We start from the raw sequence: 26,356 nt of genomic DNA, 5'->3' as shown, positions 1-26,356 counted from the left end.
AGAGAGAAGTGTTTGTTGTGGTTCAACAGTAGGCTGCCATCCCATCCGGTCCTGTATAGTGGTAGAGCCTGGTCTATCTCTAATGCCCTCCCCCTCCACCAGCAGGCTGGTCCACACCCAGATGCATTTAGCAAGAATAACAAAACCTCTTGCAAAATCTTATCATTTGCAAATTGTTTCCATGAATTTTGTCTCATCTGACGAGAGAACATGGTCTATAAAAGGAAGATGTGTTTGAGCTGGTGGATTAAAATTGTCATTCTGAGTTAGCTCTTTGTCTTTTTGAAAGTTGGTTTTCTCATATGTGAAAGAGATATATATTAGAGATTTTCAGGGTTGTTATAAAAGTCAGACATAATTATGAAAAGTGCCTATGCATTACCTAGCATATTCTGTACTGATTTTCAATACGTACTTGTGGATTAAGTAATTATTTTTATTATTTCCAATTTAAATGGGCAATATGAGCATTGGAGGTATTCAGTTACTTGCTAATGTTGTGTACATTTATTTAGTGTCAAAGTCAAGACTTCAGTTATCTTAGCTTATCCCTCAACACGTCTTCTTATTAGGTTAATAAAGCTCTACATCATTTCCACCATCTGGTCTAAGCCATAGGCAGGGTTTAGATTATGTCTCAGTAAGTGCCACTGGATTGTATGTGACATATACTTGTTAGGTACAGACAAAGAGAAGGAGGGCAGAAGGGAACATGAATGAAAGTACTAACAAGTAAGGTCAATGATGGATAGATTTAGAAGGAAGAAGGCACTGTACATAGGGTGCTAAAGAAGGTATYGGAACCAAAGATAGAGTGATAAGGGGGAAGAAGGGCAGGTTCTCTGCTGGATAATTGTATGATCTGATCTCTGAGGTCAATACTCTGCTTGATTATGTGACTAATCACCTCACAAAGAGTTCTGAAGAAATATCTACTACAACCCCTCTCTTCCCACTTACACACAGCTCATTTAATTTTAGTAATTCTTAGTACCATGAAATGCTCTCTTCAGTTCTCTGTGAAATTAATGGGGAAGGGGGAAGTATAAAAATTCTGCAGGGGCAAAACTGACATTGCAGATTGCAGATTAGAGAAAGCCAGTTCTTGGATTTCATTAGTTTAGACATGGCCAGTGTGGCCAGTGGATTTGTTTTTTGTTTTGTTGTCGCTGATTTTAAGCCATCATTCTTATTTTCTCCTCAATGAATGGGAAAATCTCAAAACTGTAGTCTCCTAATAGAGTAAATAGCTGACATTTTGGAGAATGTATTGAATTTTCACATAACTGAACACAACAGTATGTTATATTACACGTAGATGAGTAGGTAGGACTTCAATAAATACATATGTAGTATGGAAATGTTGTCAAGTGTAATTGTTATGCCTGTCAAAATAGTTCACTTAGCATTTCTCCACTAAATACAAGTCTTAGAAAATTCATTCTCTCTTGAAATACTTAAGAATTACTTTTTTATGGGATTGGGAAGGAGACAAACCACAAGAGACTCTTAATCTCATAAAACAAACTGAGAGTTGCTGGGAGTTGAGGGGTAGGGATAGGGTGGTTGGTTGATGGACACTGGGTTAGGTATGTGATATGTGAGTGCTGTGAAATGTGTAAGCCTGACAATTCACAGACCTGTACCCCTGGGGCAAATAATACATTACATGTTAATAAAAATGATTTAAAAAGAATTACTTTTTTGAAATGAATCTCAGATATAATGTCACATCAAACAACTGACCAATAAAATATCTCTGATCCTTAGCTGTTAAGATATATCAGTTACTCTCTGTATATAATAACAGTAATAAGGAATTAGAAAAAGCACTTTCATCCATTCTAAATATGAACACACTGTTTAATTTAATGGTGGTGTTGCTATAGTAGAAATATAACATATGCTTCTTAATAGAGGGGCCAAAGACTCCTAAAATGTACTTCTGGATACCACAATCATACTGTAACATTAGATAAACTCTCTCCACCCAAAGAATGAGAGTTAAACAGTCTCTCTGGTAAAAGGAACTCTACTTACTTAGAGTTGTGAAACTCCTTCATTTTTTTTTTTTTTTTTTTTTTTTTTTGAAGCTGTTCTCTCAAAGATTTGTATTCTGATTAATTCCTACCATGACAGCAGGGATTTTCACTGCATACAGAATGTAAATAACATGCAGTATTTTGCAAAGTGATGGTCAAGGATAGATATTTTCTTTGAGGCATGTCAATTTTAATCCATGCTTAAGCCTCTGATGTTCATGAGATATGTGTCAATGAGAGGTGAAAAAGAGAAAAGCCAGCTCCCACTTACAATAGGAGGGTTCAAATGAAAGGTATTTGTGGCAAAACAATAGCTGTACCTTGAGAAATAATCTTTCACTGATAATTGAATATTATTAAAATCAGTATTATTTTTCATTATCATAGTAATAGATAATAAGTCCTACACTATTACAGATAACAATTTGAAAAATTTAGGTTGTAGTATAACATGGACTATCCCATGAAAATTTTGTGTTCAGTTTATCAAAATTTATGTTCCATTCACAGGTTCTAGTGACCAACCATGATACTAATATTTACCTTAAATTTATGACAATGATGTTCAAATTTTCATTTCTTATAGTCTACACTTTATTTGTAATGAATAGCAATCTAGCCAACAAACAGGTTTTTAGTTTTAAAGGTAAAAATATGGAAACAAAACAGAATAGACAAAACATACTGATATAGGAGTATATGAGTGCAATTAATATGGAATTTGCTAGGGATTTAAATGTCAAGTCACACTAATGATATATAAGACAAGCAGCTCTGGGGCGCCTGGTGGCTCAGTGGGTTAAAGTCTCTGCCTTCAGCTTGGGTCACGATCTCAGGGTCCTGGATTTCTGAATGAATTGGGCTCTCTGCTTAGTGAGGAGCCTGCTTCCTCCTCTCTCTCTGCCTCTCTGCCTACTTGTAATCTCTGTCTGTCAAATAAATAATAAAATAAAATCTTTAAAAAAAAAAAAAAGACAAGCAGCTCTGCTAGAAAATGGCCATCACAAAATTATAAGTAGATAAGTACCGATTCTTTTCTATATGAAGAGCTAAAGTTAGATTATTTAGCTCAAAATATAATGTCCTATCTGTGAAACTTTCCAAATTAATGTTAATTTTTATCTTTGGAAATGGAAAATGGCCTAAATAATGGCCAAATAGAGCAAAAGTGTGGAAATAAAGAGTGGCTTAAAATATCTAGAACTATATCTTGTAATTTTTTTTTTCTTAACTAGTTTTAACAGCCGCAGAAATAAGTTAGAGCCTGAAATGTGGATTCCTTTTTATATATACCTGTTTTATCTAGTAGGTATCTTGTCATCAGTCACCCAAGTTGTGTTGCAAATTGACATAATATTTGTGTAATGGAATGTTTACTTTTTAAAAGTGTTCTCAATACAATCCCCACATTAAAATTATTTGTGTTGATGCCATAGGACAACAACTGTAGAGCTAATGCAGCAGCAAGAGATCAAAATCACAGAATGGAAAAATCCCTGTAGTTATGAAAACTGAAATTAACATTTCCCCAAACTAGGCACAACATTGATCCCTAGGAACAAGGGAGGACTTTTGCTAGTCAGCTACTGGTCTGGGATTATTTTCTTATTCAAATGCTCTGTAAGAGCCAAAGAAAGGCTATTAGCCAGTCAACCATGGCTTCTTTTATTTCTGCTTAAACAAATCAGTGATCTGGAACCAGAAAAGCTCTGCTCAAATAAGAATTTCACTGAACCAATTGCAAATGGCATTAGAATGAAATTGTTCAGAATGCATTTGATGGTAATTAACATTTTCTGCTGTGCTAAATACTGCCCTGAAGTGAGCCATTTGGAAATTGGAACAAATATACTTTGGGCAAATTCTAAAGTTTATATTTTAAAATCAGGTAGGTTATTCTAGTGTTATAATTTCCCTATTGTTAAAATATGCAGAGATATCATGCTTCCTTGACCTTGAAGTGTTATTTTTTCCCCCTTTCTGACCAGAATAGATATGAGGACTGTATGGGTTATATAGTTAAAATTTTAATATGGGAAATTATATTAAAGTTTTATTTGTATGTATAATATTATGTACAGAAGTTATCTCATATCTTCTATTTTGAATAATGATGAACTTGTTATTTTAAAAATGTCAAGCCTATGCAGCTATTACTTCTACTAGAAAATCTTGCTTCTTGGCCACTTATTGATGAATAGGAGAACACACTGGCAGAAAAAATTATGAAAATTATTTTAAATGTTTGAAATGTCAAAACAGCAAGATGTTTCTAGTATTTGGTGTCCATAGGAATTATTTATCAAACCATTTAATGACTTTAGTAATTAGAATATTTCCTAATGGTTTTTTGCATGAGAATGTTTTATATAATAGACAGGTAGGGTATGGGGCACTCACACAAAATGAAATGAAGCAATTAATTTTAAACAATGCCAGATGGCTCAAATTATTGCATTCATGTTGGGTTTTGCTCCATCCCATCCCTTCCTTCATTTTCAAAACTTAGTTCTGGTAATAAAATTTCATTTGACAAAAATATTTGTGTCACAGAAACACAGCCAACACAAAAAAGGAGAGAGAGAAACTTAGTTCATCTCTACTAATATTTTTTGATCATCTATTTCTGTGATATTAAAATGCAGTCAGACACTGGTGAAGCAAAGATGAATGAGACCCAGAGTTTGGTGTCATGAAACTCACTTTTTTTTTTTTTTAAGATTTTATTTATTTATTTGACAGAGATCATAAGTAGGCAGAGAAGCAAGCAGAGAGAGGGGAGAAGCAGGCTCCCTGCTGAGCAGAGAGCCTGATGCAGGACTGATCCCAGGACCCTTAGATCATGACCTGAGCTGAAGGCAGACGCTTAACCCACTGACCCACCCAAGCACCCCATGAAACTCACTTCTTGCCACAGTTTTGTGCCCTATATATATATAAAAAGGTAAGCTACTTTTCTGCTTTTGTTTCAATTTTATGAGTGTCTTACTGTCTCTTAATGATTCTTAAAACTTTCTCCAGTTCACACTTTCTTTAAAATCTATCACTTACTTTTCTCATTTACTACTTTTAGGGGCACATGATTATATACTGCCTTAATTATTTCTTTATGTGGATTATATTTTTCCATGCATTGGTTATTACTACATATTATATTTCTTGTGCAGTACTTTGTACATAGTAGCTATTTATAAAATTTGAATAAATGTTTGAAATATTGAAGAATTTATGTATAGCCCATACAAGCATCTAAACATGTTAATACAAAAGATGGTTAAGTGTAAACTATCCATTTGGTAAAATCTAAGTGCACATTCAATATGGTGGCATGGAACTAGTAGGGCAATATAATTACTATCCTCATCTTAATGATCGCTTACTTGTTATCCATTCTCAAATATCAGTCATTTTTCTTTAGAGCTTCTGAATTGTTAAAAACCCTCATCTGAAAGTCTGCCTTCTTTCTTTTTCACTTGAAGATTGAGAGCAGAAAAATATGTAGTTTTAGAAGTAAAGTCAAATTTGGATATGTTCTACATGTTGATTTGCTGATGTTATTATGGGAAGAGTTTCAAGTGCACTTGGAAGGAAATGAAGATGGAAAAAATGCTGTGTTTGTGGGCTGAGATCCATGGCAAAACAAAAACATCCATGAGGTTTGACATAAGCAAAGCTGTAGGACCAGATCAGTTCCCAACTGCCATAATCCAAAGATAAAAAGGATTTTTTTTTTTACATCAATACTACAATGCAGTGAAGACATACTGGTAGAGGCAAAATACATGTTTGATACAATTTATCATTATATGCTTTTTTTTTTCCCCCCTCTGTCAAATCCCATAGTTGAAAAGTGGTATGGAGGTAGTCTCCTTTGATATTGTAAGATGGGTAATATGCCTCTTTTTCCTCTGAAATGTCGGTTCCCAATTTTAATTAAGAGTATAGAAACAGACTCCATTTTGTTCTTTTTTGTTAAAAGACCCCATAGGAACGGGAAATCCTGGACACTGCTCAACTGTAACATGTTAGTGGTTCCATGAGGGGAGACCATTGCAGGGCCTTACAAAGGCACCATTTCAGGATTAAAAAAAAAAAAAAAATTGTGTGATCTTGGTCAGTCTAGTTAAAGTCCAGGCACAATGGACTTTATTATTATTATTATTATTAAATTATTATTAAATTATTCTGGAAATAGGCTGGGTATGTTTCAAGCTCAACCAAACTTCTCTTTGATCTTAACGTCACTCTTTAAGATGACCATGAGACTCTTAAGGCTTCTTCCCAAAAAATGATCCACCATGCCACATGGCCAATACAGAACTACTTTGTATTCTAGTGAAAACAAAATGGATGTCAGTACCTTCTTTATTTTAAAAAATAAAAATATACTAAAATTATTATAAATATGATGCATAAAAAAGTACTGAGTGATTTCCTTGTGAGTGTGTGTATAAAGCAATATTTTGCTAACTTCCATTTTGTTTATATTTTGGAGTCTTCAACTTTTAGTGAAAAAATAACATTAGGCTGAGATAATTTGAAAAGCCAAACGAATATCTACTTGAAGATAAAATGCTTTCATTGGTAAAATACATGTTATAGTTACTTACTTGGAAGTTCTGGTGGAGGAGTTGGGACCAAAGTTGGTTCTGGATAAAGACTCACATTGCAAATCCCATACGTTAGGCTAATGTCATCCAAAGCTATATCACTCAGGATCTGGTTTTTAAAAGCATTAAAAGCAACCTGCAATTCAGAGAGGGATATGAAATCATTCTACTCTAATCTTTTCTGACTTGATTCTTCTTGTGAACCAGTATTTGCTGGAGAATCAGTATTACCAACTCCAAATATAAGAGGGCAAGTTTCTACATAGTGAAATATTGATAGATTCTGCTTTTTATAATCCTTCCACTGAGCCCACTTCCCTTCTTGTGGGTTCATACTAATCTAAATTTTCACTAGTGTTTCTCTTCAGATTTAGGCAATATTGCCACAGTTTCTCTACGTCTCTGTCTCACTCATGATTTGTCATACTCTACTGTACTCTGACATGGATCCACATTTTCTGGCAAGGGACAGCAATCTTCTCACAGATTCCTCCTCGCAACTATTTTAGAAATCTGGGTAGCTGTCTGCCTTCTTACAGCATTTGAGCCCTAAAGAGAAGACACACCAACTAGATAATTTAATTGAGAAAAGAAAGGGACAAGAGAAAATACGAGTGTAATATGACCATTCAGGGTCAACTAGTACTGGTCATAGTTCACCCAGGAAACTGGTGTGGGATATTTTGTGAGGGTAATGTCCAGAGGACACAGACCCAGACTTGGAAGAAAGTTTCAGCAGTCAGATGAAAACCATTAGGTTCTTAAAGACAGTGGGTATTTTAGCTGAACTTTCCTGGATCCTCTTTTGTGTAGGAAGCACATAAACAGAATACCCACAACACATTAATTGTTCTCCTAGGCACATTGTATACATTATCTCATTTAATTTTTTCAATACTATTGTAGAGTCATCCATTCGCTCATTTGTTCATTCTTTTCACCTTCTTCACGCTAGACACAATTCCAAATAAGGATTATTTTCTCCCTTTCGTGTACGTGCAAACTGAATTTCAAAGAGACTAAAGTTACGTAAGATTTCATGACAGAGTGACAAAGCCAAGGTGCAAGTATTTGTAGAACTCAGTGCTCTCATTCTGCCTGATTAAGCTAACCTTGAAAAAGTGGATCCAATTATATTATTAAAAAAAAAAAAAAAGCTCAGTGGGTTGAGCCAGATTGGCCACTGCAATATAGTAGCCCCCCACTATCTGAGGTTTCACTTTCTGTGATTTCAGAGCCTCATGATCAGCTGGGTTATGAATCAGAAGATCCTTGTTCAGGTATTATCAGAAGGTCAGTAGTAGCCTAATTCCATGTCACAATGCCTATATCATTCACCTCACTTCATCTCATCATGTAGGAATTTTGTCATTTCACATCATCATAAGAAGAATGATGAATACAATACAATAAGATAATTTTGGGAGAGAGACCAGATTCACATAACTTTTGCTGCAGTATATTACTCTAATTGCCCTATTTTCTTATTATTGTTGTCAATCTTTTACTGAGTTTAATTGATAAATTAAATGTTGCCATAGGTATATATGTATAGAAAAAAACCCATAGAATATATAGGGTTCAGTATTATCTATGGTATCCGTGGGAGTCTTGGAACATATACCCCATGGACAAGGGAGACTACTATACTTATTTCTATGCTCTGCCATTCCACCGTTCCCCTGATGTTCTGTTTTCCTTTATTCTTCCCTGAATTATCAGAAAACAAAGCTGGATAAGAAAACTTCAGAGAAAAAAAAAAATTAGATAGACTCGGAAGAAAGAAAAGAAAGAAAAAGGGAAGGAAAGAAAGATGGAAGGAATGCAGATGAAGGTGTTTGATTACTGCCTCCTTCTGCAAAGTCATGAGGAAAAACCAAAGCCTTCACTATGACTATGTCTGTCCAAATATACACCTTCTGAAAGTTATACTCTCTTGCCTGAAATGACCTGATTAAAACAATGTTAATTTGGTCAAACTATTAGCCTGTATTATCCTGTATTTTAATTGCAAACACCCTTAGGAAGAGAACACATTAAGCTGTTATCTGAAAAATTAATTCACCTTAATGTGAAATAAATGACCAGAGACATCCCAAGGATACAGCTCATGGAATTTATTTCTAAAGGAAATATACAGATTAAGTCAAATTTGGGCAGGGTAGATGGATACTGATGGGCATGGCTGTTCTAATAGAAAAAAATGGTTCCCTAGAAAAGTGCAGGGCTCATCTAGGTGATATCTGTGGAAGTCCTAGGTGAGCAGGGGACATAGGAAGACATGGTTGGCATCTGCTAGAAAGTTGCTGAAGAAAGCTGTAATATCCCCCAATGTTTCTATGGATCTTATGGACCATTATAAGTAGTACTTTCATGTAGTAAATTGTTCCTCAATAAGTGTTTTTTTTTTTTAAGGATTTTATTTATTTATTTGAGAATGGGAGATAACAAGAGAGAACACAAGAGGGTGGAGGGGTACAAGGAATGGAAGAAGCAGGCTCCCTGCTAAGCAGAGAACCTGATGTGGGGCTCTATCCCAGGACCCCAGGATCACACCCCCAGCTGACAGCAGATTACTCAATGACTGAGCCACCCAGATGCCCCTCAATTATTTTTAAATAAGTTAGTGAATAAATGAAAATAAGGGCACTCAGAGATTTTTTTTTTCTTTTAGAGAGAGAGAGTACACATGCTCACGTGAGGATGGGGAATGAGAAGGGGCAAGAGGAGGTAGAGAATCTTTTTTTTTTTTTAAGTATATGTGCTGCCAAAGCCAGCACAGAAAGGAAGAATCTTAAGCAGAATCCACACCCAGCATAGTACCCAAAATGGGGCTTGATCTAATGGCTCTGAGATCATGACTTGAGCTGAAATCAAAAGTTGGGTGCTTAACCAACTGAGTCACCCAGGTCCTCCAAACTCAGAGATTTTCTTAAAAAGAGACTAAGAAAGTAGAGAAAATGACTTGGCTGTATTCAGAAAATAATTTTTTTCATCATATTATCTTAAACTATAATTGTATAACCATTTTTAGGACACAAACACATGATTATAAATCACAAGGTATTTTGCCAACCTTAAATTCCACTGTTTCATTTAATGTTACTTGTCCATAATTCCAATTTTCTCCATAATTTCCCTCCTTTTGGAAAATTGTCTTCTCCATGTTTTGGTGACTGCTGATATTAATGCTTAATTTATAGACATTTTCACCATACATATAATACCTAATTTGGAAACAAGCACATATGATTAGATTTCTACAACATTAGAATAAGTGCAGTTTAGGTTCTTCTAAATCCTTTACTTTCTTTGGAATATTCCCTTTCTTCCTGAATGAAGGAGTTGCTAGTAAAGTGTGTGTGGGAGGGGGAGGGGGTCTTCCAGAATTTTGCTATTTTATCAATTGAAAAAATAATGCAAATCCATTAAAACTTGGGATGTCTTAGTGAAATCACAAACCTGGCAATGTGACAAAGGCAATGGTACACATAAAATAAGAGTACGTAACACGTGTCTAGGACCTACCAGAAACTGAGGCAGACTGGTTCTAAAGTGGGGTCTAAAGGGAGACTTAAGAGTCCTACTCTTTCTCGTCTCCCTCCTGGTCCAGTGGGGGTGGAAATGTAAAATCCTGTAAAAACAACAAAAGAAGTTTTTACTTCATTTAACTGTTGGTAATTTCATTATGTGAGACATATGTTATAAGGAGAAAGAAACAACTTTAAGGTGAAAATATAAGGAGTGGGAAGGAAGGTAGATGCCATAATACATTATTATTTAGGAAAATCACTTCACAACTCTGGACCTCCCAATTTATAAAACAAAAGGCTTGAACAGGAACATCTCTAAGGGTATATCACATTCTGACTTTTTATGAGTCCACATGATTATTTTATCATATTACTGTCACCAGATACCACTTTGATTCCCATTTACTAGATATTTTTATCAATTCACTTCTTTAGATATAATGATCACATGAGAGTATTTAGATATGCCAGTAGACTAACTCATGATATATGCAAGTATTTAAGCACAAATTTGAAGGTGATGTTAAGAGTTTCAAAGACCATCAGTTTTTTATTCCATTGACTATACTGCATTTCTATATATAAGAAGTTACCTGATTTTACAATGGTTTCATCTCCCATATTCCTTTGAATGATAACTAATCAGATCACAGAAGAGTAGGAAGCATGCTAATCTACATAAAAGCTTTTTATAATAGCTCAAGCCACTGCATAAAGTGCTTTTTGGTCTGGAATTCATGATCCCAACCAATGATTAGAGTCATTTGAAGTGTGGGAAGAGTTGCTAGAGTGAGAAAATTTTGAACATTTTCTTAGGGAAATTTAATTTTTTTATTCTTAGCTTGCTGCTCATATATTATGACAGAAAGCAGGAAACATGTAACAAAATATGCTATGAAGAAAAGGCAATATTGGGTAAATCTGATTTATAATTTCTAAATCTGATTTCTAATAAGTGTATTTTTTTTACGAAATGCTGAAATTTAATGTTTATTTGAAATCAAGCATCTCCTCTCTTGTGTTTCCCAACAGAAATTTTTATAGACAATGCTGTATAAAATTCAAGTTAGTCATTTACAACATGTAGCATAAGGATAAGATGTGAAGAAAATACTAGTAAAACTGCCAACAGATATATCAGTTTATATTTAGATTGGTAAGGCAAAAAAAAAAATCCCTCAGAATGAACATTTCATCAAGGTGAAATCATGGTCAAGTATATTAACAAATATACATCCACTGGATTTAAGTTATAAAATGTAAAATGGAAATGAATGCATGTTTAACATTTTATATCAACACATTACTTTATATAATGCTATGGCATTTCATGAGTACTTATTTTAGCTCTATAGTTAGCACTCAACCTAACAAAAACTGTAGCATAGATACAGAGGGGATGAGCCAGAATCTACACTTTAAATGCTGAAATCCAAATCCCTTTTGAGTTGACCTTAATTTTAGTTGATTAGAATATAGTTGGGGAGGGAATAATTAAAATGCCATTGAATTCCCTGAATAAATAATGAGCTGGCTACCCTGTTAAGAAATATTTCTAGTTAGCAGCAATTATACAACATAAAAACTATTGTGCCTGTATTTATGTTTGTCCATGTTCAATCAATTAGTTACATTTAGAAATATTTTTAATCTATTGTTTACTCATTAAGCAGTAATATATATGAAATTTTTGCTTTGATAAAGATATGATGCTATGAGTTTTGTTTCATTGTTCAGATAACATGTACTCATGTGGACTATAGTACCTTAAGAATTTTCCATAAATATTTAAGAGCACAATCTATTAAATATCACATAGAATTGCATATTTTGGAATATAAAATAAAATAATAGTAAGTAATATAATAAAACAAAAATAATAAATAAATAATACATTAATTTCTGTGATACCTGTTAAATTCTTAATAAATTAGAAGATAAAGGAAATTCTTCATAAAATCATGAATTTTAAAAATAGAGTATTGCTTACATAAAAACTTAGTCTACCTAATTGTTCTTAAATTTCATCTCCAACATTTGCCTGTGAGGGTCACTTGACCTCTGTTTAATATCTCTCAGATATAGAAGAAATCACTGTGTTCAAGGCAGGGCATTCCATTTCAACACAATTAGAATCTCTTTTCTTTTTAAAAAGTAAGTTATTGTGTGCTTATTTTTTCTTATTTTGCTCCTAGGCCCATTAAGGATAAATGAATTTATGTTAATTCTACAAATATTTAAAGGTTACTATTTTGCCTTTTCTAAAACTTCTCAAGGTTATTCATTCTTTTTGCCTTCAATAATTTAATATGGCAAAATTTCAATTGCTTCTCCATTTGATAAACTCTCAATTAGCTGTACATGCAGTTGGTGCCACTCAGAGTATGGAAACCAGATGTTCACACAACATAGCTGTTGGAATATCTTACCAGGTGTACAAGTAGGGACATCCTAACACTTGGGATTATGATTTAAGTTATAACATCATTGGCACTATTTACTTCCAAGTGTATCTTATTCATAGTTCTCCAACTCTCTCTGAGAATTCTTCATCTCCAACATTCTTGCTCAATAATGCCTCCTTCTATGCAATCTAATTGGTTCCTTATTCAACATCTTTTACCATCTCCTTATTTCCTACCAAACAAACATATATTACTCTAATGTTGGAGGCTTCTGTACCATGTATGACTTCAATGTTATTTTCTAGCCATAGTTCTTATAATTCATCTATTTATACACAGCACTTCTGCAATATTAGATTATTTTAATTTGCTCAACACCCAGAAATGTTATGATGATGTTTTTTTTTTTTCTTATGTATTTATGTTACCCTACTTCTCCTTACAATTGCACATGTCAAAATCCTACTAATTTTTTGAGGTCATTAAATCAAACTGCCATCTCCTTTAGAAAGCTCCTCTTGGTGCTCCCAATTATATGGGACCACTCCTTGTGAATTCTTAGTTACATGTGTACTTCTCTGATGTTACTTAGTTTGTTCTATTTGTTCTATAGTCACTAACATACTTATATGTTCTATTATGTATGTTCTATTATATTTATGTTCACATGTGACTTTTAAAACTGCTAGACTTTGTGAAAAGAGCGACAGTTCATTTTTAAAATCTCAATATGGATTAGCTGAATGTTGTTTAATTTATTCTTATTATACCAATTTGACTTGCTTTTTTATTTTAAATTCATAAAGGAATACACAAAATGAATGATTAAAGAGATATTTTTTATAACCACACAGGAATTGCTATGGTCCAATGATAGTTTCTTTTAAAGTCCTACAAATTTCTTGAAATGTCTTTGAGAACACCCGGAATTAACCTCAGAGTCAGCCTAAAACCCTGAAGATTGAATACCTTTTGTTAATTTTTTTTTTAAAGATTTTATTTATTCATTTGACAGACAGAGATCACAAGTAGGCAGAGAGAGGCAGGAGGAAGCAGGCTCCCCGCTGAGCAGAGAGCCCGATGTGGGGCTCGATCCCAGGACACTGGGATCATGACCTGAGCCAAAGGCAGAGGCTTTAACCCACTGAGCCACCCACATGTCCCGAATCTCTTTTGTTAATTTAAGCATACAGTGAATCTCTTTCTTGGGCCTTAGGTTTTTCTTACAACTTTTTTCTATCCCTTTTTTTTACAAACCTAAGCTTTCACATCCAACACTTCAATTAAGGAGAAAAAGTGTTGAACATGTGCTGATATGGTATAAAGACAGCAGCAACTAGAGAGGCAGTAGAACTTTATGGAAAGTTGGAGATCCCTCTCAGGAAGAAAATTAGCTTTTATAAACCATTTTGTGGGTAATGCGTGCCTATGTAAAATTAACGGAACCTAGCAGATAAATATTGAAAGTTTTAGATTATAGGATGGTTCAAATTCAAATCAACCTATATTAGAAAGTAACATCATTTTCTAAAATTCGACATCACAGGAAAGATAAGGGAATAAAGACAACACTACTTTGAAAACACAAAAATCACACTTATTTTAGAAAAAAAAATCCATGCTAAATGAAATGCAAATATCTAAAGGGCTTAATATACTTTTGAAAATTGAGCAATATAACTACTTTTCTCCAAGCCTTCCACTTAAAACAACAGTACCACAGCCAATTTGTGTCTGTTGAATGATTTTGCATCACAACAAGAAAATAGTTATAATACCTAACATTTCTATAGCACTTGTCATGTGCCAGGCATTTTCTTTATCTTTCTTTCTTTCTTTTCCTTTTTTTTTTTTTTTTTGGTAAGCATAGTAACCAACTTAATGATCAAAACGTGCTTCTAAGGTCAGGTCTGATTATCTTCAACCCATTTCCCAGATGATGGAACTAAGGCAGAGAGAGAGAACAGATAACTTGCAGCGCTGATTTAAATCTAGCAGACTTCAGAGTCTCTATTTTAATGATCTTTACTACTACACTATGCTAACCCCTACGCGTTAGAAACAATTATGATTTCATTCAGAAAGGCCAACAAAGAAATACTTTCTTTGGGTTGTCTACCCTCTTGTGACCCCTCCATTTCTGAAGTTTTCACATGTTACTGACCTTATTTTCTCTGAATGCTCTGAACAAACGAGCCAGTTCTGAGCACCCCAAGATGCTGCCCTGTATCATGGCTACCATCTCCACTGACTCCCTTTGCTTCTAAGAGGTACAGAGAAACTCGGAGCCTTGACAGTGGAGAGATTTAGGAGGCCATAGCTCTCTGCTCTACCAGGAGACAGTTCTTTAGAAGGAGCCAAAAGTTAAGGGGCTTAGATGTTCCACCCTAAAGCAATGTTAATTCAAAGTTTATCTGTTTCATTTAGACGTTTCTGTCATTTAAAGTGAAGGCAAAGAACAAAAAGCCCTGCACGGATAAGAGGAACAGCAGGAGAGATTTAATTCTCTTCCATCTCAGAGGTAGGATGTTCTGACACACAAAAAAGCAGGTTGGAAGAAAAATGCCCCTGGGGGTGTGGGGGCGGAATGTCTGGTAGATTATGAAATCACTGGTATGAGAGTTGGAGAGAACCTATTAAATCCTATCATCCGTTCTCATTACACCACGGCCTCTGGTGGGCTCTGAACTGCTCTGACTTGTCTCATTTTAAATAACTCCAGCTACACGACTTTCTCCTGAGACTCCATTTCCGACCCAACTATTTAAAACCTCTACCTGACATTCAACCTGTTTCACTTTGGTCATTTTCATCCTATTTCTTCAGTTATTTAATATGTTGGCAAGCTGAAACCATTTTTTCTCCTGTAATGTACTTACATTCTTCAAATATCAGTGGAATTATTTTATCTCTTATTATGATGACATAAAAGTAGAAAAATGATCATTTGAACATCAAAGATTTCAACTACATAAAAGGTATCTGTCATAGTCAATAGATATAAACGCTTTCTGTACTTTCCTCTAACTACTCTTGTCCAACTGTGGCAGAGACTTTTTTTTTTTTTTTACAGTAAAGACAAAGATGTGGTCAAATTATTTGACTCTTAGGCCAGGCTTCTTCAGAAAGCTGGGGTGATTATCGCTTTGGAGTTAGTCTTTAGCTGTACAGATTACTAATTTATCCATAGAGATTCAGGCTCTGAAAAGTAATTTGTTCAAAGAAGATTAACTACAAATGATAGTATGCATGTCATCATTTTCAATACTAAACATGTTCGGTCTAATGGGATTGGCCATCTACATAGACACATTTTTGTACATAGCTCCACACTGCTAACTAATTTAGCAGAATCCTATTGCCTTTCCTTTCAGATTATTTCCAGAATCTGACCTCTTCTCACTGCAGCTGGTTCCACTGATCTGAAAGTCCTATGGCCTCTTCTCTCAGTTGGGTAATAACTCTCCACGGTCTCCCTGACAACACTCTTGCCTTTCCATAAACTCTTCTACCAGCCAGCGTGAATCCTATCACTTCTATGCTCAAGAAACTCCAATAGCTCTTCATTTCACTGAGGAAAGAGCCAAAGCCGTAGAAGACCCATTATTACCTGCACTCTACTGACCCTGTTTATTCCATGTCATCCATCTTGACCTCCTGGCTTTTCTTTAAATAGGTCAAGCACGGTCCTTTTAAAGCCTTTGTTCTGCTTGTTCCCTCTGTGTAGAAAAATCTATATGCCTGATTCCTTCAATTCTGTAAAGTTTTGATTTGAATGTCATCTTTCAATGGGACTCACCTGATCACCCTGCTGTAATCTACAATAGCACCTCAGCATACTTGCCCTCACCACTGCCCTTACAAAGCTCGATATATTTTTCTCAGAACACTGATTCACATTTAGCATACCCACAATTTGGCATACCCATTGCTTAGTTTGTAGTTTCAAGTCCCCCCCCCGAATATGTGTCCCATGATTGCAGAAAATCATTTTTTTTTTTAATTTTTGCTCAAAGTTAATATTTTGAGTATCTTGAGTAGGGACTAGGACTCAAAAAACAAACAAACAAACAAACAAACAAAAACCCACAAAAAAAACCCAAACAAAAAACCAAACACTTCTTGAATAAAGGAATAGAAGAATTAATCAACTGAGGCTTTTGTTGATGACTATAGAAATAGATTAAAAATGGGTCAAAAATAGTCACTTTTTATTAAGCAATATTTTGATCAAGTTGAAGTAGTATGATGAACCAAATTTTGTTATCCCAGGGAGAGCACTGTCTAAAGGAACAGGATTAGTCAGATACATTTTTGCCTGAAAAAATGAATTATTTAATGTCTCTTACCAGATATTATTCAAAATTGACATTCAATCAGCTACTTTTCAGTTCATAAAAATAAGTGTATTGATCTCTGTGATAGAAATGGCCATTGAAAATAAATTATAATGAATTATAATGCACATGTGCTCAGGGTATTTTTAACTTGAACAATTTTGTGAAATTACAAGATATTTCACCAAGTCAATAACTCACTCAATCAGAAATTATTCATTGAGTCAAAATTGTAGATATTCATTCATATAAATTAAAAAACAATTTTACATGTTTATTAGATTCAGATAATGAGAATGTACTAGGAATTCAAAGATGAAAAAGGCAAGTTTCCTGTTTCTGAAAACGAACAAATAACTAAGAAAATATAATACCATGTGGCAGGAGAGATAAAAGAAGTGTTTATAACTGTTTAACAGAAAGGAAAATTTCAACTTGGAAGTTCTAGACAGATTTTATGGAAGTGGTAATATGAGATCTGTGTGCTCAATGCCTATAGCCATGTCTGGTTAAAAGAAGATTGTAATGCCTTTTTTTTTTTTTTTTAATTGAACCATATTTTCACCAGTAACCTATTGACAAGTCATATCGTAGGATGGATTTTGCCTAAGAAAATTATCTAAATGCAGAAATTTCTATTCTGTCCTTTTGTAATTTTCCTTATTTTAAAGATCCATATTACTTCTATATTTGGAAACTCCCTGTTCAGTGATTAATTTGGTATCGTAAGTACATGCTTTCGGGATTTTCATGGGTGGTCTTGCCACTATGACTTCCTTATCTCCTGATAATTCCCTGTGATTTCTGGTCTTTTCTATCAACTATTATTGTTTCCAATGCTATTTTTCTCCCTGAAATCTAAATCTGATATTCACATGAAAAGCTATTTACAACTTACAGCCCTTCCCTCAGGACCATGCTTTAGAATCAGCTCATTCATCGTCCTTTTGGTATGAACAGATGGCTGTGTCTCCACAATTTTTATGTTGAAACTCTAATTCCAGATGATGGTGTTTGGAGGTAAGGCCTTTGGGAGACAATTAGGTCAAGAGAGTGAAACCCTCATGATGTGATTAGTGACCTTATGAGAAGATACAGGAGAGAGTGCTGTCTCTCTGTCTCTCTCTGACTCTGTCTCTCTGTCTCTCTCCCTCTGTTGTGTGAGATTACAGTGAGAAAGCCTGTGTCCATGAAGCAGAAGAGCTCTCATCAGAACCTGACCATGCTGGCACCCCAACCACAGACTTCCCCTCTCCAAACTATGAGAACTAAATTATTGTTTAGATGAAGCAGGCTGTGGTACCCTGCCACAGCAGCTTAAACAAAGACAGCTCCTCAGAAGCAAATCTATCCCTAGATCTTTATTCCAAGTTAGCATGATTTTGTATATTGAGAATTCTAAGACTTTAAAAACTATCCCAATTAATAAACAAGTTCAGCAAAGTTGTAGGGTACAAGACCAATATACAAAAAAAAAAAAAAAAAGTATTTCTCTACAGCAGCAATAAATAATTTGGAAAATGAAATTAAGGCAAAGTAGACCAAAGTTCAGAAAAGCTAATTGCTTCCTCCAAGTCCAATTGGCCAATAGTAAGTGGCAGATCTAGGGCGATAATCCATCTTGTCTGTAATCAGCTCCATGTACTTTTTAATGTTTCATGAATATAGAGGATAAAAGAACATATTTTTAAAATACTCACTTTTATAGCTTATTTGATTACCATTTTCATTGAAAAGTATTTATTACCCATGATTTTTTTAAAAAGAAAATCTGAAAAAAACATTTCAAATTTAATATTATTCACATTAAACTACAAATACATACCACTTTCTTTTTGACTTTTGAATTAAATATGAATTATACCTGATTCATTGCCAAAAGTATGGTCAAAATTTGGTCCAGTAAAAGGAGGAAAGGTGTTTCCCTGACTCCTTTCCCATTCATTATCATCATTTAGATCCTGGACCCAGAAACAAAAGCCATCTTCAAAATTACAGTTAATTTTCTCATAATCTGTGAATTAAAAAAAAGAAAACACTTTAAATTTAGTCCACAGTGTGACTAATTTAATCAATTGCATTGAAAATAATCTAGTCTTATACAGTCTTACACACTTATTTTTAAATTAAATTAGATTTAATTTAGATTCAATTAATTAACATATATTATTATTAGTTTCAGAGGTAGAATTTAGTGATTCATCCGTTTCATATAACACTCAGTGCTCATTGACCAAGTGCCTTCCATAATGCCTATCATCCCATTCTCCCACCTGCCTCCCTTCCAGCATCCCTCAGTTTGTTTCCTATGGTTAAGAGTCTCTTATGGTTTTTTTTCCCCTCTCCTATTTCATCTTGTTTTATTTTTCCCTCCCTCCCTATACACTTATAATTGTCAGGCACACAATCTTTTTTTTTATTCATCATAATTCCGTTTCATTCTATTTAGTTTAAAAAAACCCAGCTTTTTGTTGACAACTATTTCAGATTAATATGCTTCCTATACCCCAGTAGGACTTTAGCAAAGACGAGCTTCTTGTTCTTACTATTCTTTAAGTTTTACATCTTACCTCCTTTTGGTTTACCCACATAAACTTTGTCTCATATTTTTCTCTCCTCTTTTTACTAAATTTAATACTTGGGTCAAAATCAAGTTGATGTGGATATTCTCAGAATTTGTTTTATGCATATATATAAATATGGAACTTTGTAATTTTTGTCAAATTGGTTATTTGATTCCTTTGAAGAACATGAACTATCTTCTAATTTCCCAATTTCTCCAGCTATCAAGTAGAGACAGCTACATATAAGAGATACTCATTAAAGAACTTGCATAATGAGACAAATTATGACCTCGTTCTAAAATTTCAGGTCCTGTCTGCTACTTTTAAAATTCCATTACAATATTGAAGGATCTGAAGATTCAAAGGCCGAAGAATGAACAATACTTACTATTAAGTTCTGTGCTGTTAAATGCCGTGTATGTTGCATTAAATCCAATATAATCATTTTCATCAGATTCTGTAAGAAAAGTGGCAGTAACTTGGTTGGAAAAGATCCTAATTGTGCCAGGATTGGTTTCCCAGAGAGAAGCTACCAAAATAAATAAATAAATTAATTAATTAATAAATAAAAAAGTAAAGGATAACTATTATATGTACATATCTGTTTATCCATCTAACAATAGATCCATTCTTCTGTCCAACCATTTATCAATTTATTGTTTTATCAATTGATCTATTGAACAACTCTCTGGTTATTCTATTCTGATTTACCTCAATTCCCATAATTATTTGGAGAAGATACTCTTGCAATTTATATCATTTTTTTTATGTAATGAGCACCATCTATGACACTTTCTGCCAGTTAGAGAACTTTTACATCACTGTACATAAAAATGACTGAAAATGCCTTTGAACTTGTTTATATTCACTTATCCCTAATCAATTACATAATCATTTTATGGTACTGGATACTTAAACTTTTTTATAATTTCTCTAGATAATCTTGTTTTTTCTAATTTAATTAAAATATCTACATATTTTCAATGTGATAAAATAATAACAGTATTTGAGGTATATATTCTGAATTGGAATCTATTAAAAGTAAATGTTTTATGTATCTCTTAAAGGAACTTGCTAAAATATTTAGAAAAAGATGGGAGTGTGAGTCAAGAATTAAAGTACTGGCATTATTACAAAATAAAATAACTTTAGATTTAAGGAATGATATTGATCTTCATGTATTACATGCTATAATACAATGACATATAAATCTGTCATTTTAAATTTAAATCAACAAATACTGAGTTTTTAATATATCAGGCACTGTGCTAGATGCTGAAGGTAAGATGGTATTGCCTTCTTAAAAAAAAGTATTATTTTTAACTTTAAAATGTAATTTTAATAGGCAAATTCATTTCTCATATTTTTTCAAGTGAAAATTATAATGTTTAATTTTTAAAACTTTAAAATGGATTTATATTTCAAAAGACCTTAAAATTTAAACCACTACCTATTTGTTATAATTTAAATACACTCTCATAGATTTTTGTCTATTTGGATATTTAATTTCTTTGCTGATTTTTTATGATAGTTATTTGTACATTATTCAATCACTATCCCTGGTGATTCTAAGATTTATTCATGAATCACTGATAATCTAAGCACATGAAAAGAAATGAGAATAGCATTTAGGCAAATCATGGTATTCAAGGGGTAAAGAAACATGAGGGTAACTTACACCTATCACTTTTGGGCAGTTAGCCTCTATGAATTTTGTTTTCATCATTTATAGAAGTAAACAAAATTATACTATCACCTACATAATACGGTTGTGGTGAGCATTTATTGAGTTAACTTAAAATGTTTAGAATACTATTTTGCATATTACAAGTCATTAGTGTATGCTAAAACTAATTATTAATATCACATTAGCCCTTTGAGAAATTTGTATGACTTGGTTTATTTGTTTGTTAATGTAAATACTTATGTTGATTATAATTTTAAGGAACTAGATTTATTAACCACAGAAATAAGCAGATTATCAAATGGCTGGCCCATCTGTTTTAGTCAAATGTGACTTATTGGAGTTCATCAGTTTTATGTATATTCACTATTATATTTGTACTAGGGGGTTTTAAAACACAATGAGTAATTGCATTGTGTTTGAAGTTAGAGAGTCTTAAGTCTGATTTCGCCTCCAACACTCACTAGTTCCAGGGATTTGTGGTTGTTTAACCCCTTAGGGCCCATTTTCCTCTCTGTGATGCATACTTCACAGGTTTATTGAAAATATTAAATAAGAATATCCATACATAACACACAGTATGGTGAATGTTACATTAATAGCATCCAATTCAAAGTACATATCATATGCTTAAATATTTGTCAAACTGATTAATCAAAAACACTTATTAGATAGAATTCACTTTTCATTACCACAAGTACAATTTGAAAGCCAAAATGGTTAAAATAAATGCCGCTATTATATAAACTTGAAAAACAGGTGTCACCTGTAACCTCCTATCAGCTCTACACTTGACACTCCCTCCGAAGGGTGAGGAAAACTACTGATTCGCTGGGCTCCATTATTATATCCTCTTCTTCATCCTTATTTTATTTCATCTTGGAATTTCACCCCTATTTTTGTTGGCTATCATGAGTAGGTAGGTCCATGCATTTTTGAGACCAAACAGAATAAAGGGGAGTGGACATATATATATTCATTCATTTCCTGCCTTCTTTTCAGCATCTAAGGGTGTCCACGTACATAATGACAAATGGTTATATAAGAGCACTACCGCCTACACCTACCATTTACTGATCTTATGTCCTGGGCTAGTCATTGTTTTACCCACTTTATTCAAAATAGTACAGCAAGAGACTGAGAAGTAGAGTGCGTGTTGAAAATAGGAAGACATTCTGTGAGTTGCAATGCTAGAGAAAATAAGAACAATGATTTTCAGGGTTTGTCTGAATTTTGCTTAATAGGGAGTAACAATTAAAGAAAGCATAGTAACCAAAGACATAATTACATTTCTTTGGAAAATTCCACATGATTTAAAAAACTGAAAGTAGAAGAGGATAATAATGGAAACCATAACATTTTTATTACTAAGAAGATTGATGACATAGGGCACTAAATTATTAACTTTTATAAGGAGAACCAGTTTTGCTTTTTCTTTCAGTAACTTGAAGTTCAAGTCCACATTCAGTTTAAAAATCAAAGAGAAAACACATTACTTCAAGGAGTTTACCACATATTTTCATTTTGATAATGGGTTATATATTTGTTTTAACTTACCTCTTAAAATCTTGTTTGTACCCACACCTTCATAAATATTTAATACATCTGTATAATATGTATTAAAATAATCGAAGCTCAGTTTAATGAAGAGTCCTTGATTTACACTAAATTAAAGCAAAAAATAGATTACTACACTCTTAACAGGCTGTTACAACTCTTTATGCATTCTAGAATTTGAATGTATTTTCTAGTTGTGATTAAAAAAAGACATAACATGAGAATGATACTCAATAAATTTTTAAGTATATGATACAGAACTGTTAACTATAAGCACAATGTTGTACAGCAGATCTCTAGAACTTTTTCAACTTACATGACTGAAACACTGTTGCTACTGAACAGTAACTCCCCATTTCACCCTCTCCTTGTCCCTGGAAACCACCATTCTACTTTCTGTCTCTATGAGTTTGAATACTTTAGATGCTTCATGTAAATGGAATCATGCAGTATTTGTTCTTCTGTGAAAAGCTTATTTCACTTGGGATGATGTCCTCAAATTTCACCCATGTTGTTGCACATGATAGGATTTCCTTCTTTTAATGGCTGAATAATATTCCATTGTATGTATGTACCACATTTTCTGTATCCATTCATTGAATGGACATTTAGGTTGTTTCCATCTCTTCTTTGTTTTTGTGAATAATGTTGTGATGCAGCTGAGCATGGGAGTGTAAATATCTCTTAGAGATTCTGATTTCAAGTCTTGGATAAATATCCAGAAATGAGATTGCTGGATTATATAGCATTCCTTTTAAAAATGTTTGAGGAATCCCCATAATGTTTTCCATAGTGACCACACCATTTTACATTCCATCAGTGGAGCACAGGGTTCCATTTTCTCCACATCCTCACCAACATTTATCATTTTCTGTTTTTTTAATAATAGCCACTGTGATTTTAATTTGCATATCCTTGATGATTGTTGATGCTGAGCAACTTTTTAAATGCCTGTTCACCATCTGTATGTCTTGTTTGGAGAAATACTTATTTGAGATTTTTGCCTGTTTTTTAATTGAATTATTTGTTCTTTTGCTATGCAGTTGTAAAAGTTACTTAAGTATTTTGGATATTAACCCTTTATCAGATATATGGCTTGCAAATATTATATTCCATTTCATAGGTTGCCTTTTCACTCTACTGATTGTTTCCTTTGCTCTATAGAAGGTTTTTTAATGTGATGTAATGCCTCTTGTCTATTTTTGCTTTAGCTGCGTATGCTTTTAATGTCATTGAAGAACAGTGTTATGAAGATTTCTTTCTATTTTTTTTTTCTGTATGTGTGGTATGATTGTGTGGTGTATATTTGATGTGGGTATGGTGGATTTGTGGTGTGTTAATTGTGTATGTGTTGTTATGTGTGGAGTGAACGTGGTGCTATTGCTATGTGAGTGTGTGTGTGTGTGTGTGTGTGTGTGTATGAGAAGGGACTGTTTCCTAAATTTATTTTTTTGTGTGTGTTCATTATTAGTGTAAGGAAACATAACTGATTTTTTTACATGGATTTTGTGTTCTGTAACTTTGCTGAATTCTTTTATTAGTGGTGTGTTTGTGTGTGCATTTTGATAATTTTCTACATATAAGATCTTGTCATCTGTGGGCAGACCATGTATAAAAATTCTGCCTTTGTTAGGACTATTTAGGAATGGGCACTTGAGTGAGCTTTCTGGTGAGACTCAAGGGACTCCAGCATCAAAGCTTATGAAGACAGAAGAAGAAGAAATGAAGCAGCCTTCAGGGGTGATTTCTGTTTTTTAATTGAAGTTTTGGTGTCTTCAAGCAGGAATATAGTGAGTTTTTCTTCATGTGATATTTTTAAGCTAAGAAACCAAAGGATACAAGACAATCTCCTTCAAAACTTTTGTTTTCAGTATTCTTTTACTTTTTTAAAATATAACATCAAAGGTAGAAAAGAGAAACTGGTGTATATTGTTTTCTATTTCTTTCTTCTAATTCAGAAAAGCTAGCTGAACTGCATAAAAATGTGGTCATTTATAAATATAAGACTAATTAGAAAATACAATATATGTTTTTATAATATTAGACATGTTATTCTTATGATTTTTTGAAGGGAATGGATTTTTTCTAAATATAATTTATGTATTTTGAATTTTGTATCAATAGTTAATCTCTTTAGAGCCCACTTTTTTGATATATTGATATGGGGCTAAGCCATTTACATTTAGTACTACATTTAATAGTGACTTTGGCCTCTGAATTTAGAGATTGTGAACTCTATGAATGCAGAAATTTTGGGTCAGAGAGATTTTATGGTTTGCCTGAGATCACACATTTTGAATCTGTAGGGCAGATTTGAACTCACAAAGACTGTCTGCAGTGCTCACATTCTTAATATCTGACACGCTGCTAAATGTAGTTTTAATATAATTCTAAGGATGGGATAGCTCCAAATATAGTTTAATTGCATTTTAGGCATTTCTCCACTCTTTAAACGGTCTTCAAATCCTGTAGGAAACATCATTGTCTTTAACCCCACTTTGATCACCATAAGGAGAAACAAACTATCAAGGACAATGCATCACTACTGCAGAAATCAGGTTGAGAAGAAAACATATTTAGGTTTATGATTAATTAAATCATAATCTCATCTTGAAGTACAGTGTTTAGCGTAATATTTTGGATTCCTTGGGTTTTCAAAACCATTGCTTCACTAATGGTGGATTTCTTTCTTTTCTTTTTTCTTTCTTTTTTTTTTTAAGATTTTATTTATTTGAGAGAGAGAGTGTACATGAGAGAGCATGGGAAAAGGTGGAGTCAGAGGGAAAGGGAAAAGCAGACTCTCTGTTGAGCAGGAAGCCCAGTGGGGCTCAATCCCAGGGATCATGACATAAGCCTAAAGAAGCAGCTTAACCAAATGAGCCACCCAGGTGCCCCTAATGGTGGATTTCCTTTTCTTTCTTTTTTTTTTTTTTTTTAAATTATGTTATGTTGGTCACTATACGATACATCATTGTTTTTGATGTAATGTTCCATGACTCGTTATTTGTATATAACACCCAGTGCTCCATGCAATACGTGCCCTCTTTAATACCCATCACTGGGCTAACCAACTCCCACCCTTCTTGCCTCTAAAACTAATGATGGATTTCTTAAAAGTGGTTTTAAAAATTAAGTAACAGAGAAGAAAGAAAAAAGAATCAAACCATACAAATCCTTAATTAACATAATGTGATTATTACATAAATGGTATATTATTATGGCAAAAGTTCTGCTTATAAACTTTCATATAAATTTGACTGAGATTTATTAAGCAGTGGATTTAACAATTAAATTATTTTTATTTGGTTTAATAAAATTCCAAAGATTGCATGAAGAAGTAATTAAGGATTCATGTTCTTTCCATTTTCAAAGGAAGTAACTTAAGATTTTTCTATAGCTTTCTGTTGACATTTTAAATAAGGAATAGAATATTTTTCATTTTAGGGGGGAGGAGTCAAGATGGCGGAGAAGTAGCAGGCTGAGACTACTTCAGGTAGCGGGAGATCAGCTAGATAGCTTATCTAAAGATTGCAAACACCTACAAAACCAACGGGAGATCGAAGAGAAGAAGAACAGCAATTCTAGAAACAGAAAATCAACCACTTTCTGAAAGGTAGGACTGGC

The 26,356-nt window shown here is 33.5% G+C and overlaps 1 protein-coding gene across 1 annotated transcript in view; it reads right to left on the bottom strand.

Moving 5' to 3' along the window:
- The window catches only part of TMPRSS15 (transmembrane serine protease 15), a 120,217-nt gene that overhangs the window by 56,278 nt on the left and 37,583 nt on the right, over nt 1–26,356 (bottom strand). Inside the window, exons 8-13 of the mRNA XM_032877983.1 lie at nt 22,733–22,839; nt 19,880–20,020; nt 18,792–18,941; nt 10,181–10,286; nt 9,729–9,879; nt 6,653–6,788 (exon numbers count right to left, since the gene is read on the bottom strand). Of these exons, the coding sequence (XP_032733874.1) occupies nt 6,653–6,788; nt 9,729–9,879; nt 10,181–10,286; nt 18,792–18,941; nt 19,880–20,020; nt 22,733–22,839 (791 nt within the window). The remainder of the gene's footprint in view (nt 1–6,652; nt 6,789–9,728; nt 9,880–10,180; nt 10,287–18,791; nt 18,942–19,879; nt 20,021–22,732; nt 22,840–26,356) is intronic.

Source organism: Lontra canadensis, unplaced genomic scaffold, assembly GCF_010015895.1.
Source record: "Lontra canadensis isolate GAN:19392208 unplaced genomic scaffold, GSC_riverotter_1.0 scaffold62, whole genome shotgun sequence".
In the NCBI taxonomy this organism is placed as follows: Eukaryota; Metazoa; Chordata; class Mammalia; order Carnivora; family Mustelidae; genus Lontra; species Lontra canadensis.
The sequence above is the reverse complement of the archived record's forward strand: the minus strand, read 5'-3'. Positions and strand labels throughout refer to the sequence as shown.